General features: G+C 39.3%; 1 protein-coding gene across 1 annotated transcript; it reads right to left on the reverse strand.

The window, feature by feature from the left end:
• Nucleotides 1-10,656: 10,656 nt before the first annotated feature.
• Nucleotides 10,657-18,574, reverse strand: LOC128705421 (digestive cysteine proteinase 1-like; the record flags this gene model as incomplete). Its single annotated transcript, XM_070081170.1, is given in 6 exon segments — nt 10,657-11,053; nt 11,648-11,813; nt 15,157-15,348; nt 17,589-17,774; nt 18,208-18,360; nt 18,506-18,574. Coding segments are annotated over 6 exon segments (972 nt in total). The 3' UTR covers nt 10,657-10,847.
• Between the last annotated feature and the right edge of the window lie 107 nt (nt 18,575-18,681).

Raw genomic sequence — 18,681 nt, forward strand, 5'->3', positions numbered from 1 at the left:
TATATATATATATATATATATATATATATATATATATATATATGTACAAAACAACCTCTGTGAAAGAGTAGTGAAATTCAAAGCACTTTCGTGAGTACTCACATTGTCAACGATAGTTTATTGACAATGGGAGTAGTCACGAAAGCGCCTGGAATTTCACTACTCTTTCACAGTGGTTGCTTTGCATACTTTAAAATCACCTGTTTACTGTGATCTTATTGTATATATATATATATATATATATATATATATATATATATATATATATATATATATATATATATATATATATATATATATATATATATATATATGTGTATGTATATATATATGTCGTGCCGAATATGTAAAACTGGTCAATTAGCAAGAACTCATTTAAAATTAACACCTTTCTAAAATTTTCTCTTATACGTTTAAAGATATATTTTTTTCATTAATGTTTATGTAAAAAATTTTAATTTTGCATCAAAAGAATCTTAGAAAACTTACCTAATCTTATTATAACAAGAACAATTTATTTTAGCCTAACCCAACTAAATACATTTTAGATTTGTTTACAGTAATTTAATACTAAACAAACACAGTGAAATATATTTTTTTCGTTAGGTTTAGAATGATTTTGGCGAAATTATTGCATACACAAATTTTCGCTTGTCCTATATGGCAAGATGAGCGTTGCTATTTAAGCCAAGTTCGCAAGTTCTGCCTATTCGGCACGACATGTATATATATATATATATATATATATATATATATATATATATATATATATATATATATATATATATATATATATATATATATATATATATATATATATATATATATATATATGCAAGGAATTCGCAAGAGCAGGCGAAATATACACAAACACTGATCTCTGGCCGAAGGAGACTCGAACCTACGAACCTTGGAACAAGGTATGCAGTGCTATAACATTCACACTACACTGGACCAATACCTTGGCGCCCAGCTCGCGCTAGACGTTGATCCAAGGCAGTCAGCTTTCAGGGAAAAGGCTTACAGCTTTTCATCTCATCCCCTGCATGCATCGACCAACTAGAGATTTTAACAATGCAAGGAATTCGGAAGAGCAGGCGAAATATACACAAACATTAATCTCTGGCGGTGCCCAATTATTTAGTTATTATATAAATAATTAATTAGCCACCGAAGGTTGCAGTATATAATGCATTTTAAATCAATCCATTGATCTTCACTTTATCTAGCAAACGAGATTCATTAGAACTGGTTGCATGGGCAGTGAGGTTTAAAACCTATCTACTACATGAAGGTCTTGAGGGCTGGATGGTGGGTAAATGAGGGTTTAAAGTCTAATACACAAGGGTCATTAAGGATGTTTGATTGGTTAATGGGGTTTAGTCTATTTACTATGCGAAGGTCATTAAGGTTGCCAGATTGGTTAATGTAGTTTAAAGTCTATCAGTTATCCATGGGTCATTAAGGCTAGTTGGTTGGCTAATGGTGTTAAATCTTTCTACCACAGTAGTGCCATTCAGACTGATTGATTAATGAGGGTTTAAAGTCTATGTACTACACTAAGGTCATTATAGCTGGTTGATTAATTAATGAGGTTCAAAAGTCTGTCTACTACACGAAGATCATTAAGGATCAATGGTTAATGGGGTTTAAAGTCTAGTACACAAGGGTGATTGAGGCTGGTCTGCTATATAATGGGGGTTAAAACTATATCTACTACACTAGGGTCATTAAGGCATGTTTGTTGATCAATGGGGTTTAATATTAAGTCTACTGTACGAGGATCATTAAACCTGCATGACACCTGTACACAACCAGTCAATGATATTTTAATACCTAAAATAGTGATACATGTACTGCAATATACACAGCTGTCAGTAGGGCTGGAGTTAGACATGGATGCGGTGGTAGCCTCTGGTACTGTTAAGACAGAATACGGCTGTATAACAAGTGTACTCAGCATAATTGCGGCTGAGATCCATCACAATAACCGTGCAGGGGTGACTGCTTTAAAAAAATAGCTTTTAATTATTCAATTTAAAAATATTTATTAATCTGAGAGTAATATGGAACTTTCTCTAATTGGTAATCTCTGCATCCATCTCTTTGTTACTTTCCGTATTTTATCACAGTCAATATTCTTGTAGTATGAGTTCATTCTCTCTCATTTTTATTGAAAAACCTTAAAATGAGTCGGTAGCAAGCCAGTAGTAGATTATTAGTAGGCAAATAGACCAGTAGTAAGCCAGTAGATCAGTAGCAGGTTAGTAGAAAGCAAATAGATCAGTAGTAGGCCAGTAGATCAGTAGCAGGTTAGTAGTAAGCAAATAGATCAGTAGTAAGCCAGTAGATCAGTAGTAGGTTAGTAGTAAGCCAACAGATCAGTAGTAGGCCAGTAGATCAGTAGTAGACCAGTAGTAAGCCAGTAGATCAGTTGTAGACCAGTAGTAAGCCTGTAGATTAGTAGTTGGCCAGTAGTAAGCCAGTAGATCAGTAGTAGTCCAGTAGAAAGCCGGTAGATCAGTAGTAGACCAGTAGTAAGCCAGTAGATCAGTAGTAGACCAGTAGTAAGCCAGTACATCAGAAGTAGGACACTAGTAAGCCAGTAGATCAGTAGCAGACCAGTAAGAAAGTAGATCAGTAGTAGATCAGTAGTAAGCCAGTAGATCAGTAGTAGACCAGTAGTAAGCCAGTAGATCAGTAGTAGACCAGTAGTAAGCCAGTAGATCAGTAGTAGACCAGTAGTAAGCCAGTAGATCAGTAGCAGACCAGTAAGAAAGTAGATCAGTAGTAGATCAGTAGTAAGCCAGTAGATCAGTAGTAGACCAGTAGTAAGCCAGTAGATCAGTAGTAGACCAGTAGTAAGCCAGTAGATCAGTAGTAGACCAGTAGTAAGCCAGTAGATCAGTAGTAGACCAGTAGTAAGCCAGTAGATCAGTAGTAGACCAGTAGTAAGCCTGTAGATCAGTAGAAGGCCAGTAGTAAGCCAGTAGATCAGTAGTAGGCCAGTAGTAAGCCAGTAGATCCCTAGTAGGCCAGTAGTAAGCCAGTAGATCAGTAGTAGAGCAGTAGTAAGCCAGTAGATCAGTAGTAGAGCAGTAGTAAGCCAGTAGATCAGTAGTAGACCAGTAGTAAGCCAGTAGATCAGTAGTAGGCCAGTAGTAAGCCAGTAGATCAGTAGTAGGCCAGTAGTAAGCCAGTAGATCAGTAGTAGGCCAGAAGTAAGCCAGTAGATCAGTAGTAGGCCAATAGTAAGCCAGTAGGTCAGTAGTAGGTCAGTAGTGAGCCAACAGATCAGTAGTAAGTCAGTAGTAAGCCAGTAGATCAGCAGTAGGCCAGTAGTAAGCCAGTAGATCAGTAGTAGACCAGTAGTAAGCCAGTAAATCAGTAGTAGACAGTAGTAAGCCAGTAAATCAGTAGTAGACCAGTAGTAAGCCAGTAGATCAGTAGTAGACCAGTAGTAAGCCAGTAGATCAGTAGTAGACCAGTAGTAAGCCAGTAGATCAGTAGTAAGCCAGTAGATCAGTAGTAAGCCAGTAGATCAGTAGTAGACCAGTAGTAAGCCAGTAGATCAGTAGTAAGCCAGTAGATCAGTAGTAAGCCAGTAGATCAGTAGTAGAAAAGTAGTAAGCCAGTAGATCAGTAGTAGGTCAGCAGTAAGTCAGCAGTAGTTCAGCAGTAAGTCAGCAGTAGGTCAGCAGTAAGTCAGCAGTAGTTCAGCAGTAGGTCAGCAGTAAGTCAGCAGTAGTTCAGCAGTAAGTCAGCAGTAGGTCAGCAGTAAGTCAGCAGTAGGTCAGCAGTAGGTCAGCAGTAAGTCAGCAGTAAGTCAGCAGTAGGTCAGCAGTAGGTAAGCAGTAAGTCAGCAGTAATTCAGCAGTAGGTCAGTAGTAGGTCAGTAGTAGGTCAGCAGTAGGTCAGTAGTAGGTCAGCAGTAAGTCAGCAGTAGCTCAGCAGTAAGTCAGCAGTAAGTCAGCAGTAGGTCAGTAGGTCAGTAGTAGGTCAGCAGTAGGTCAGCAGTAGGTCAGCAGTAGGTCAGCAGTAGATCAGCAGTAGGTCAGCAGTAAGTCAGCAGTAGGTCAGTAGTAAGTCAGCAGTAGGTCAGCAGTAGGTCAGCAGTAAGTCAGCAGTAGGTCAGTAGTAGGTCAGCAGTAAGTCAGCAGTAGGTCAGCAGTAGGTCAGCAGTAAGTCACCAGTAGGTCAGCCGTATGTCAGCAGTAGGTCAGCAGTAGGTCAGCAGTAGGTCAGCAGTAGGTCAGTAGTAGGTCAGCAGTAGGTCAGTAGTAGGTCAGTAGTAGGTCAGTAGTAGGTCAGCAGTAGGTCAGCAGTAGGTCAGCAGTAGGTCAGCAGTAGGTCAGCAGTAGGTCAGTAGTAGGTCAGCAGTAGGTCAGCAGTAGGTCACTAGTACGTCAGCAGTAGGTCAGCAGTAGGTCAGTAGTAGGTCAGTAGTTGGTCAGCAGTAGGTCAGCAGTAGGTCAGCAGTAGGTCAGTAGTAGGCCAGTAGTAGGTCAGTAGTAGGTCAGGAGTAGGTCAGCAGTAGGTCAGCAGTAGGTCAGTAGTAGGTCAGTAGTAGGTCAGTAGTAGGTCATCAGTAGGTCAGCAGTAGGTCAGCAGTAGGTCAGTAGTAGGTCAGCAGTAGGTCAGCAGTAGGTCAGTAGTACGTCAGCAGTAGGTCAGCAGTAGGTCAGTAGTAGGTCAGTAGTAGGTCAGCAGTAGGTCAGCAGTAGGTCAGCAGTAGGTCAGTAGTAGGTCAGTAGTAGGTCAGTAGGAGGTCAGTAGTAGGTCAGCAGTAGGTCAGCAGTAGGTCAGCAGTAAGTCAGTAGTAGGTCAGTAGTAGGTCAGCAGTAAGTCAGTAGTAGGTCAGTAGTAGGTCAGCAGTAAGTCAGTAGTAGGTCAGCAGTAGGTCAGCAGTAAGTCAGTAGTAGGTCAGCAGTAGGTCAGCAGTAAGTCAGTAGTAGGTCAACAGTAGGTCAGCAGTAGGTCAGAAGTAAGTCAGTAATAGGTCAGCAGTAGGTCAGCAGTAAGTCAGTAGTAGGTCAGTAGTAGGTCAGCAGTAGGTCAGCAGTAAATCAGCAGTAAGTCAGCAGTAAGTCAGCAGTAGGTCAGTAGTAGGTCAGTAGTAGGTCAGCAGTAGGTCAGCAGTAAATCAGCAGTAAGTCAGCAGTAGGTCAATAGTAGGTCAGCAGTGGGTCAGTAGTAGGTCAGCAGTAGGTCAGCAGTAAATCAGCAGTAAGTCAGCAGTAGGTAAGTAGTAGGTCAGTAGTAGGTCAGCAATAGGTCAGTAGTAGGTCAGCAGTAGGTCAGCAGTAAGTCAGCAGTAGGTCAGCAGTAGGTCAGTAGTAGGTCAACAGTAGGTCAGCAGTAAGTCAGCAGCAGGTCAGTAGTAGGTCAGTAGTAGGTCAGCAGTAGGTCAGCAGTAGGTCAGCAGTAGGTCAGTAGTAGGTCAGTAGGTCGCCACACAGTGACTTCATCAGTCCTGTGCAAAGAAGAATGGTGAAGATCAGAAGGAGTTAGAGGTAGTCAGACCCTCGTCCTTGAACGGAATACAGCATATGTGCGAAGGAGTGGTTTATATACTGTAAACAGGTGAGGTGAAGCAGTCGCAGCTGCTGCTGTATCTGACAGGAGTGCAAATAAATGGTTCAGAGAACCGACAGTCTTATCAAGATTGATAGACTGATCACATCTACTGAAGGCTCATGGACTGATTACTTCAAAGTCCTGAACTTCACCATTCTTCTGTGTATAGGACTGTGTGGCGAAACGTTTCCTTAGTAATGATACCCAAGAGTTGAACATTTGTCTAATTTATCAGGCCAGTAGTGCACTAGTAGCAGTAGGCCAGCATTAGGCTAGTAATAGGGCAGCAGTAGGCCAGCCAAAAGCCAGTAGTAGGTCATTAGCCAGTAGACGAGCAGTAAGCCAGAAGTAGGTTAGCAGTAGGCCTGCAGTGGGTCAACAGTTGTAGGCCAGTTGTAGGTTCACTATAGTGCTTCTTTTGTTCTATGTACGCCTAGGCCTATCTAGCATGCAAAGAAGCTGCTACTGACCTGCTTCTAACAAGTTAATAGATCAATTACAATCCCCCTTTTGTCGTACATGTACTGGTACTGAGTACAGTCAGTACTCCCGCACGAGGACAGATAACACCACCTTCTTCGTGTCATAACAACGTGAACAATAAATGTGTGTTGAACATATGGTACATTGATTACTTCTGTACCTCGTGAGAGTCAGTGTGGGAGCCACAAGTGTTTGTATGTGTAACATGGGTAGGACGACGCTTGGAATAACTTGCATAATACATATTACGCATGAAACCCATGGCAAGGTAGTGTTGAAATTAGCAGACTAGTGAATTACCTACTGTACCATGGTACAGCTACGGTAGGAAGGTTGGCATAAGCCACAACTGTGACCACAAGTGAATGTTATACTTGACGATTTTCACATTAACATTGGTTATTCTAAGTTAAATCTACATAATGTTTTTTTTATGTACCCATAACATCTGATTGCTTTCAAAACCATTGTAAAAATTTGTCTGTCTATCGTGAACTCAAAATTTAAATAAGAGCGTAATAATTTTTCAGTCACAGAATAAAAGGGAACCTTGATGCTGATGCAGTGCTCTTGATATTAATAACTGGAGCACCTCCTACCCTTTCCCAGGTGCGTATGATCACTATGGGTTTCCCCAAACACTATCACGTACCAGGGGACGTTACTTATCAGAGAGGAGTATGTTATGGTTCCCGCGGCCTTGAGTGTATACTTGTCTGTGTATATGCATTCCATCTGAGAGAAAGTACATGTGTTCAGATTTTGTTTATTTGGAGACATTTCTGCCCTGGGACCATATTAGTGTCAATGACACGTACGATGCGTGATACCTAGAAAATAATGCGGAGAAAATTCGTAAGTGATAAATGGTTTAAAAACCGACAAGTAGAAGATTTAGACACTTAAGCAACATATGGGAATTTTTATTGAAGAAACGTTTCGCCACACAGTGGCTTCATCAGTCCATTACAAAGGAGAATAATGTAAGGAGAGGAGGAGTTTGAGGTAATCAGTCCCTCAGCCTGGAGTCGATGTGTTCAATCCATCAGTCTTGTAGAAAGTACAGCATATGGCCGCAGAAGTGGCTTATGTACTGTAGTTAGGTGAGGCGAACCAGGAGGAGGCAAGTAGGTCCTCGTCCAAGAGTTGGACAAGTGTTGAAGAATCCCATATGTTGCATAAGTGTCTCAATCTTCAAAATTCGTGAGGTCTAGAGAAACAAGTATTTGGTTTACGCAGGAGATAAGTCTGTTCACTGGTAGGTGTGATTATGTTATGTTTTACTGGAAGCTCTAGGCCCGTAGGGATCATACGCACCTGGGGAAGGGAAGGAGGTGCTCCAGTTCCTAACATCAAGAGCACTGCACCAGATTCAAGGTTCTCTCATACCAGGGCTGAAAAATTATTATATTTTTATTTAAATTTTGAGTTCGCGATATAAAACTTTTGTACAATGGTTTTAAGGGCATTAAGACGTAATGGCAACATAAAAAACAGTTCGTCGATTTAGCTTTGAATAATTAATGTTGATGTGAAACTCGCCAGTTAAAACATTCACTAGTGGTCATGGTTGTGGCCTATGCCAGCCTACTGGACATAGTTGTGGCCTATGCCAGCCTACTGGTCATAGTTGTGGCCTATGCCAGCCTACTGGTCATAGTTGTGGACATAGTTGTGGTCTATGCCAGCCTACTGGTCATGGTTGTGGCCTATGCCAGCCTACTGGTCATAGTTGTGGCCTATGCCAGCCTACTGGTCATAGTTGTGGCCTATGCCAGCCTACTGGACATAGTTGTGGTCTATGCCAGCCTACTGGTCATGGTTGTGGCCTATGCCAGCCTACTGGTCATAGTTGTGGCCTATGCCAGCCTACTGGACATAGTTGTGGTCTATGCCAGCCTACTGGTCATGGTTGTGGCCTATGCCAGCCTACTGGTCATAGTTGTGGCCTATGCCAGCCTACTGGTCATAGTTGTGGCCTATGCCAGCCTACTGGTCATAGTTGTGGCCTATGCCAGCCTACTGGACATAGTTGTGGTCTATGCCAGCCTACTGGTCATGGTTGTGGCCTATGCCAGCCTACTGGTCATAGTTGTGGCCTATGCCAGCCTACTGGTCATAGTTATGGCTTATGCCAGTCTACTGGTCATAGTTGAGGCCTATACCAGCCTACTGGCATAGGTCCTGAGGACCCTTATCTTCAGAGAAAAGAATAAACTTCCTTCAGGTAAAACTCAAGGTTCTCCCTGAAACTGTTTGAATATTTTCTTCTCCTACCATCCCTTATATTATATATTCTATGTGAACTTTATTTAAAGACAAAATACGTTGGCAAAAATACACTGTGGAATAGAACAACATAAATAACATCTCAGAGCAACATCTCGAATACTTCGTCCAGCATCCAGGCGGGGGGCCGCGTGTCCAGAATGCTGCAGGCATTTCCTCTCTGGATCGCAACACTGAGTCTATGAAAGAGGAAGCTGGCTGCTCTGTGATCCTTAGTTTCTGTGACGAGCTTTTCACCCAGCTCTTTGAGGAACTTTAGAGCACACTTGCTCCATGCTCTAGGGTCTGCAACCTTACTGGGATGAAGTTATAGCAAGGGGAAGAGCCTTCATATTTACGGATCTTCAGGGTCTCCCTCTAGCTTGTGGCTGTAAGCCCTTCAGCTTCAGATTATAGCGAGTAGGTGTCTGCCACAGTGACAGAATGGCTAAAACTTGCGATTTTGGCATAAATAGCAGTGCTCTTCTTACCGAATATGGAAAGCAAAAATTTTTGTATGTAATAATTTTGCGAAGATCATTCTGAACGTAAAGTTAAAAATATATTTCATTGTGTTTGTTTATTATTAAAACTATTGTAAACTTATTTTAAATATATTTAGATGGATAAGGCTAATTTAAATTGCGCTTGTTATAATAAGGTTAGGTAAGTTTTCTAAGGTTCTTTTGGTACAAAATTACTAATTTTTACATTAACATATACGAAAAAATATATCTTTAAACATATATGAGAGACTTTAGAAAGGACTTCATTAGCTATCTTCTACATCTCCGCCACGATACCCGTTTCTAGTGAAATATTAAACTAAGTATTCAGTGACTAACTAAGTTCCATTATTCAGTATCTTTTGCAGTGATATATTGAACTCATGTCAGCTGTGCTAAAACGTCTTGGTAATATAACTTATTATTCTTTACTAATTTTGGGTCACTGATTAAGTTTAAAATGATGATTAAAACTGCGTAATGTCTGGTGAGGAAGAAGAATGTATACTGAGCAAGGGAAAGGCTTTTGATTCATTTTTTTCAATGCGCAATTGTATAATCGGTTGTTATTATGCATATTGTCGTTTTCAACACTTTAAACCATAATGTGAAAAACGTCTTTCTTCAAAGCACAAAATATTCAAATTTAAATCCCAGCCTAATCGTTTATAGGAGGCTCGGGTAATTTTTTAAGTATCCACTGAAAGCGCTTATTATGGCCTGGTAATTAATTTTGCTTTATCTGGTATACTCGTCTGCTGAGGTGATATGGATGAGGACAGTGTCACACACTGTGGTAGTGGCTGTCAGAAAAAACTGCCAATTTGTTGGATGCAGAACATAGAGACAGGATGCTTAAAATACTGTTTTCTGTCATTCCTTGTGGCACCTATATCATCTCAGTTTTATCCAATTGTATATCTTCTAGTCTAAGACTGAATACATTTTTATATATCGCCATCACTGGAGAAATGAGCAGAGATCACAATTCAGGCAGCATCCGAATTGCAGCATCCTCCTTCCTTCACAGTGGAGACTCTGTACTTTACACATCTACACATAAAATCTGTTAAGCAGTTTCCCTGAACCCCTTCCCAAAGGTTGCAATGCTTTCACTTCGATATATTGCATTTACATATACCTGCTAGATGTTTCAGCCCTTAGCACTCAAAACCTTCACCATCTCTCTTGTTGCTATTGTTCTTATATAGGGACGTGGTAACGAGAGTAGACGCAGCCCTGCCAGTAGACAAATTCATTCTTGAGCAATTAGTTGTTTACGCAAATAATTTAAGGGATTCCTAGAGATGAGCTTCAAGGAAATGTTATAAAAGTTAATGTAATTGCATGTTTTCACAATCCATTAAGATCTTAGTAAATTTTCTTCCTGCTTGGTAAACAACCACTAAATTAAGAAAACAGATAATTTCATTCAGAATGCATTCATTCTCTTTCAATGTCAAAATTAAGTAGATTACTGCAATATTTAAGAAAATATTGCCATACAAACTTTTAACTAAAATATCTAAGATTGTCTGTCAAGATTTAGATTTCACATCAGCTGCAGGAATAACGACCCCAGTGTGCAAGAGGTTTCAGTGTAAAGTGGAAGGTGACTGAGGCTTCAGGCTTAACATCACTTCCAGGAACATAAGCCCAGTGAATATCAGGTTTCAGTACGCAACGACGGATGTCTCCTTTATGTGGCTCAGGATTAGATTCTCCTAGCAGTATAATGTAATCCTGATACAAGCTGAGGATCCTCCTCAGTGTGAGTAATTAACTCTGTTACCAAGGATTTAAAAGGTTATTGAAAAAGATGTATTAGTTATTATTTATTCTGAGACGATATTCCATGAACAAAGATGAACAAACGTTCTTTCTGAAGTGTCCATGTTGTCTCATGCCACTGAGAAATACAACAGCCTCCACTTGCTCTAGTGGAATAGAAGATCTCTGATAACTATACCACTTTGTATGAAGCTTCAGTGGCAGGTAGATAGAGTCTGGTTATTACACCACTGGGTATGATGCCTCAGTGGCAATACCACAGTTGTTGCTCCTGCCGCGGGCCATCTTGATGTAGCCAGACTCTCCCCAGCTGGTGCCCCAGGAGTTCTTGACCAACCAGTAGTCTGAGCCAGACTCAGTACCATAACCCACTACGAGTACAGCGTGGTCAAGGCTGGTGGATGAACACGAGGATTCATAGTACACACCTGTGGTGGAACAACTACACATTAGTACCCGAGCACACACCTGTTGTGGAACAACTGCACTTTAGTACCCCAGTACACACCTGTGGTGGAGCAACTATACTGCCACTACTATACTTAGGTTAAATTTTTTAAGTATTTTTTAAGTAAATTTAGTGAGATTAAGACACATATGCAACATCTGGGTATCTTTATTGTAGACGTTTCGCCATCCAGTGGCTTTATCAATAAATTCTTTTGAAGACATAAGTACAGAAGATGAGGTAATTTCAACCTAGGAAGTAAATTTAGTAAAACTTCAATATTTTCCGTTTAATTCCCCCCAAAAATTCTGATTTGTGTGTATTTGGCCTCGTAGATGGGCATAATATCAAGCTATGGTAGGTCCAACAGGTGGGTATAGAGCTTAGGTGGGTAGAGGAGAGTATAGTGATAAGGTGGGTATAGTAGTTGAGTATATTGTTTAAGTGGGTATAACGTTAAAGTGTGTATAATAGGTGAGCATACCATTAAGGAGGGTATAATTGGTGAGTATAGCATAAAGGTGAGTATAATTGGTATGTGCCCAGCTATTGTAGGTAAAATAATATCACTTACCACTGTAATAGAGCTGGAAGGAGTAGTTAGAGGCATCAATGGCCACAGAGATGGGACCCACTGAGGCAGAAGCAGACAATAGAGAGCTCTCACTGCCTTGTGGAATGTCAACATAGTTCCTCAGTGTAGCAGCAACACTGTTGGAGTTGTAACGGCAGCTCATGTCCTACAACAGTAATGACAACAGTAAACAGTCACGTCACATCTTTAATACTTCTTTAATACACATAATAATTGATGCAGAATCATCAACACTTGTCAGAGTTAAATAACACTTATATATTCATTAACCCACAAAGAATATTGCTTAAATACTTCAGCCTCCATACGAGGTCTTATTCAGCATTATATCTACTGAAAAGTAAAGGGATGGCAGGGTAGGGGTAGGCCTAGGAAAGGATGGAGGGAGGGGGTGAAGGAAGTTTTGTGTGCGAGGGGCTAGGACTTCCAGCAAGCATGCGTGAACGTATTTGATAGGAGTGAATGGAGACAAATGGTTTTTAATAATTGACGTGCTGTTGGAGTGTGAGCAAAGTAACACTTATGAAGGGATTCAGGGCCTGCAGAGTGTCACATTCAGGGTTTTAAATTGTTCCAAGTAGATAGAAGTATCGGGAAGGGGGGTGGGGTGGCACTGTATGTCCGAGATCGCTTGAACTGTTGCATAAAAACGGGTATTAAGTCTGAAGTAACACATACAGAGTCTGTTTGGATAGAATTTTCAGAGGGGCATGAAAAATTAATTTTAGGTGTGATATACCGTCCCCCAAATTTAGATAGGGACCAGGGAAGACTACTATGGGAGGAAATTGTTAGGGCCACAAGGCACGATAATGTAGTAATTCTAGGAGACTTTAACTTTAGTCAAATTGATTGGAATTTCTTGACTGGGAATTTAGAATCATACGATTTCTTAGAAGTAGTTCAGGATTGTTTTTTGAAGCAGTTTGTGACAGAACCTACAAGGGGTAATAACCTGCTTGACTTAGTTCTGGCAAACAATGAATCCCTTGTTAATAATTTAGAAGTTTCAGAGGAACTGGGTGCTAGCGACCACAAATCAATTACATGTAGAATTGAATGGAAGTATGATAGTAGGGATAACTCAGTAACAGTCCCAGATTTTCGCTTAGCAGATTACGATGGGCTTAGAGAACACTTATCATCTGTTGACTGGGGTAACGAAGAGAGCTATCAATATGACAGTTTTGTGAACACAATACATGCTGCTCAAAGAACGTTTATCCCTTATAAGGAAATTAGATCAAATAGAAATGACCCAAAATGGATGAATAATAGGCTGAAATATCTACTAGGGCATAAGAAAGGAATTTATAGGCGTATCAAAAGAGGCGAGGGTCATCTTATGAATCAGTATATTGACATTAAGAGGGACATTAAAAAGGGGATAAGAAAAGCTAAAAGGGACTATGAAATTAAAGTTGCTAGGGATTCTAAAACTAACCCAAAAAGTTTTTTCCAGGTCTATAGAACAAAAGTCAGAGATAAGATAGGTCCCTTTAAAAATAACTATGGGCATCTTACTGACAAAGAGAATGAAATGTGCTCAATTTTAAATAATTATTTTCTCTCGGTTTTTACACAGGAAGACACTAATAATATTCCGGTAATTAATTTTTATAGTGGATCAGAAGAAGATAAATTATGTAACATCACAGTCACTAGTGAAATGGTTGTGAAGCAGATAGACAGACTGAAGCAAAATAAGTCACCGGGTCCTGATGAGGTTTTTTCAAGGGTTCTAAAGGAATGCAAAATGGAAGTCTGTGAACCATTAACTAATATTTTTAATTTATCTCTTCAAACAGGTGCAGTGTCTGATATGTGGAAGATGGCTAATGTAATTCCTATTTTTAAAACAGGGGACAAGTCTTTACCGTCAAATTACCGCCCAATAAGCCTGACCTCAATTGTAGGCAAATTACTAGAGTCAATTATAGCTGAGATTATAAGAAGCCATCTCGATAAGCATAGCTTGATTAATGATACTCAGCATGGATTCACAAGAGGCCGGTCTTGTCTAACTAATTTATTAACTTTCTTCAGTAAAGCTTTTGAGGCTGTTGACCACAATAAAGAATTTGATATTATTTACTTAGATTTTAGTAAGGCATTTGATAGAGTTCTGCACCAAAGACTGTTGAAGAAAGTAGCAGCTCATGGCATTGGGGGAAGGGTGCTCTCGTGGATCGAATCATGGCTCACAGACAGGAAGCAAAGAGTGTCCATAAATGGGGTTAAATCCGAGTGGGGATCAGTAACAAGTGGCGTTCCACAGGGATCAGTCTTGGGCCCGTTGCTGTTTATAATATATATCAATGATCTTGATGAAGGAATTACTAGTGATATGAGCAAATTCGCCGATGACACGAAGATAGGTAGGATAATTGATTCAAACGTAGATGTTAGGGAACTTCAGGAGGATTTAGACAAACTCTACTCTTGGTCAGAAAAGTGGCAGATGCAGTTCAATGTAGATAAATGCAAGGTTCTGAAGCTCGGGAGTGTCCATAACCCTAGCACTTATAAGTTAAATAATGTAGAACTTAACCATACAGATTGCGAAAAGGACTTGGGGGTTATGGTAAGCAGCAACCTTAAACCAAGACAACAATGCCTAATCATACGTAATAAGGCAAATAGATTACTGGGATTTATATCAAGAAGTGTAAGCAACAGAAGTCCAGAGGTCATACTGCAGCTTTATACATCATTAGTAAGGCCTCACCTAGATTATGCAGCTCAATTCTGGTCTCCATATTACAGAATGGACATAAATTCGTTAGAAAACATTCAGCGTAGGATGACTAAATTAATACATAGCATTAGAAATCTTCCTTATGAAGAAAGATTGAAGACTCTTAAGTTACATTCACTTGTTAGACGAAGAATGAGGGGAGACCTGATCGAAGTGTATAAGTGGAAGATAGGTATTAATAAAGGTGATATTAACAAGGTCTTGAGGATATCTCTCCAAGAGAGAACCCGCAGTAATGGATTTAAATTAGATAAGTTTAGATTTAGAAAGGACATAGGAAGAAACCGGCAGGCCGGACTTGAGTCCTGGAGATGGAAAATACAGTGCCTGCACTCTGAAGGAGGGGTGTTAATGTTGCAGTTTTATAACTGTAGTGTAAGCACACTTCTGGCAAGACAGTAATGGAGTGAATGATGATTTTTTTTCCTTTTTCGGGCCGCCCTACCTTGGTGGGAATCGGCCTATGTGTTAATAAAAATAAAAAAAAAAAAAAAACTACTGAAAAGGGCCCTACTTGAAATATTTTCTTTCGTTAATTTCACAATTATATTAAAATAAATGGTAGAAAAACGAGTGCTTGTGGAACTGAGAGTAGAAATATTTCCATGCATTTTGAAGAAGCTTTAAGTCCCTTACGGGTTTTGTGCTTCCCAATTATTAAAATAATAATTTATCCAAATTCAACATTATATTACAGGTCTGAATGTTAGTGTATATACCAGGTACTTACCACAGCATAGTACGGGTATGAAGCTTCGGTCTGGGAGCCATAGTCGTAGATGTACTCAAAGGCCATATCTACCCAGCCACCATTACAGCCTTGGTTGTAGTAGATACCATTGGCACAGTCTACCAGTTGCTGCTCGGAGAGACTGATGAGGTTACCGGTAGAGAAGAAGTGCTGAGCTTCCAGTGAACCAGTCTGTAACAGTAGACCGTAATTAGTGCATTATTTAGTGAACCAATCTGCAAAAATAGAGTGTGGATATGGTATTATATACCCCGTGATGTGGGTGGTAGTCACTACATACCCATGGCGTGGGCAATAGTCTCCACATACCCATGGTCCAGGTAGTGGGCCAAAGTGTTTTGAAAAATAAGCAAGTTACAGTGGGAAATCAAGAGCTATATAGTACTTAAAGTAATCAAGAACTATGTACACGTCACAGTGGTCATGAACTAGCAAACAGATGAAGTATGGTGCATTTATATACATATATATATATACAAGATATACATATATGTACAAGATACACTTATATACAAGATACATTTGTATATAATATACTTATGTAGACGTGAAACAGATGTATGCATAAAAAATAAGCATACACAGAGTGACAGGAAACAGTACCAACTTAGGGACTGGCATACCAATTTTTTTTTTTTTGACCGAGTTGGTTTATTTTCGATATACGTTAAGATGTGCACATCTTCGACGAAGTTTCTATAAGATCGCCCAACAAACAAATGAAAAACAAATATTTACTGAAAATAAAATATGGCAGCAAGATGGCACATACTGGCACTGCTAAAAGATTTTGGGGCACCCAACTGATAAAAAAAAGTCTAATCCATTTTTTTAATGGCCAAAAATAATGTAATATACATTATCTTCATCCCCCTCCCCGAAACAAAATACAGTTAGTAAGTTTTATTTTTTTTTAAATATCTGCCTATTACCCCCAGACAAAAATATTTTGGATATTTCAAAAATTTGTTCATCAGCTTGTCAAATATTCAGTATTTTTTGTTGGCTGTGAAAATCCTTTCAATCCAGTATTAATGGCGCACACACTCGAGTATCTGGGAAAAAACAAATCGAGACACTCACGCTAATTTTGAGGCTTTACATACGATATGAGTGATCTTATGTAGTTACCCCTATAAGACAGTTTTGTCTAGTGGCACTAACTCAGAGACCAAAGAAAACGTAATATAAATCTCTTTGTGAATACGCTGTCTATATGCTGAACCTCGACCGCTCCGCATGATATGTCTTTTTGTTAATAATTTGGGCGTCTTTATTATGCTTCTATGTTACTTATCTTGTGTATAATATAACTTTAGAATAAATGTAATGGGTAGATAAACTTTATTATTAATAATAATGCAGTTATGCAACATTTTAATTAAAGTGCCGTTATTCACACCTCAGTGCCTCATGTTGACTCATCAATTACTGATACTCCTTATAGCAAATGGTTATAGCTATGACTATAATTTTTAAAGGGGAGGACCGGTAAGCCAGCGGAAGGCCTCGGTCAGATGATCAAAAGCTACAGAGGCGGGTCATCATCTAAGACAAGCGAATCTTACCTAACCTAACCTCATTTCTAATGACCTTTGTATAGATGTCAAATAGTGATTACATACACTAGAAAGATTTATACACAAAATAAAAAATTCTCAAAAAAAAATGAAAATTTACTTCATGTTAAGACATGTATTACGTGTTGTGTCATCACAAGAAATGTTGTAATGACTATAATTCGATGTATAAACATTGAACTACCATCAGATTTAAACCAAAATATTGCCAGATTTTTAAACTATATTCTGTTATATAAACTCATTTCTCGTTTTTCTTCGCTGTTTGTTCGATTTATCGATTATTTTCCTGCTCCACACGCGTCACCTGTCTCTTAAATGAGAGGTAACATTAGTACCAACATATAGTGAGAGGTAAAATTAGTACCAACATATAGTGAGAGGTAACATTAGTACCAACATATAATGAGAGGTAACATTAGTACCAACATATAGTGAGAGGTAACATTAGTACCAACATATAGTGAGAGGTAACATTAGTACCAACATATAGTGAGAGGTAACATTAGTACCAACATATAGTGAGAGGTAACATTAGTACCAACATATAGTGAGAGGTAACATTAGTACCAACATATAGTGAGAGGTAACATTAGTACCAACATATAGTGAGAGGTAACATTAGTACCAACATATAGAGGCAACATTAGTACCAATATATAGTGAGAGGTAACATCAGTACCAACAGTGAGAGGTAACATTAGTACCAACATATAGTGAGAGGTAACATTAGTACCAACATATAGTGAGAGGTAACATTAGTACCAACATATAGTGAGAGGTAACATTAGTACCAACATAGAGTTATGGGTAATACAGTGAACCACTTACAGCAGAGAAGGACCAGCATGAACCGCACTGTCCCTGGTCCTTGACACCGGTCACAGCGCCAGAGGTACGCCAGTCAACAGTCGCTGCCTTTGGTGCGTCGACATCAAGGTCGAACTCTTTGGCATGAGCACCTCCACGTTGACCACTCTTGTATGTGTTCATCATGGCGTTGAACTCCTCGTTAGTCTGTCATTGTAACAAATGTATTAACGCATCTTATACCTGTGTATATTATATATCTTATGTATAACAAAGTTATATAAAAATATTTTAATTTTTTTGGGTGGGAAATGAACTTACGTTTGACACCACGAAGAAAAATATAGGAAATATCTCTTCCCACAATATATCGTTCATAAATGAACTTTTGTAGTAAAATGATCAACGATATTTTGTGGAAATAATAACAAGTTCTGTGTATATTGTTCATATCAATATTACAGCTATGTATTGATTGTGTTTTTGATGTTCAGATATGTGAAAAATACATGTGTATATCCTTTATAATATCCTACAATTGTTTTGCTTATAAGCACAGTAGCGGGACTAACCAGATCACCGTACTTGCCATGTCATTGTACATATCAGGTCAGAGTACTTATTAAGTCACTGTACTTACCAGGTCACCGAACTTGTTCATTGCCAGTGTGAAGGTCACCTCTCCCCTCTCGTGCTTGGCATTGTGGTCCTTCACCAGTTGCAAGTTATGGTCGAACACGCTTCTGCGGTAATTCTCTTCTTCAGCGTCAACATACTTGCGTTCATGAATAGCCTGTGGCGAGAAATATACTTATACCGTTGTACCATACTATAAGGTATACCATTATGAGCACATATCCCCAGAAACATGTAAATATTACCTTTCTACCCTAACATGATAAAGTTACTCTTCTAAGTTAAAGTAATCAAGATTTTACCTTAAATTCTTCCCAGGTAGGGTGGGCAGCAGCCAGAGCCAAGCCACACAGCAGCAACACAACCTTCATCTGAAGACACAGAAACTGCCTTAATAAAAGTCATTTGAATAATGAGCCACGAACATGATTAAAAAGGGATCGTTCCTGTCTAATTTACTTACTTTCTTGAGTACAAG

This window comes from Cherax quadricarinatus, unplaced genomic scaffold (assembly GCF_038502225.1).
Source record: "Cherax quadricarinatus isolate ZL_2023a unplaced genomic scaffold, ASM3850222v1 Contig1880, whole genome shotgun sequence".
In the NCBI taxonomy this organism is placed as follows: Eukaryota; Metazoa; Arthropoda; class Malacostraca; order Decapoda; family Parastacidae; genus Cherax; species Cherax quadricarinatus.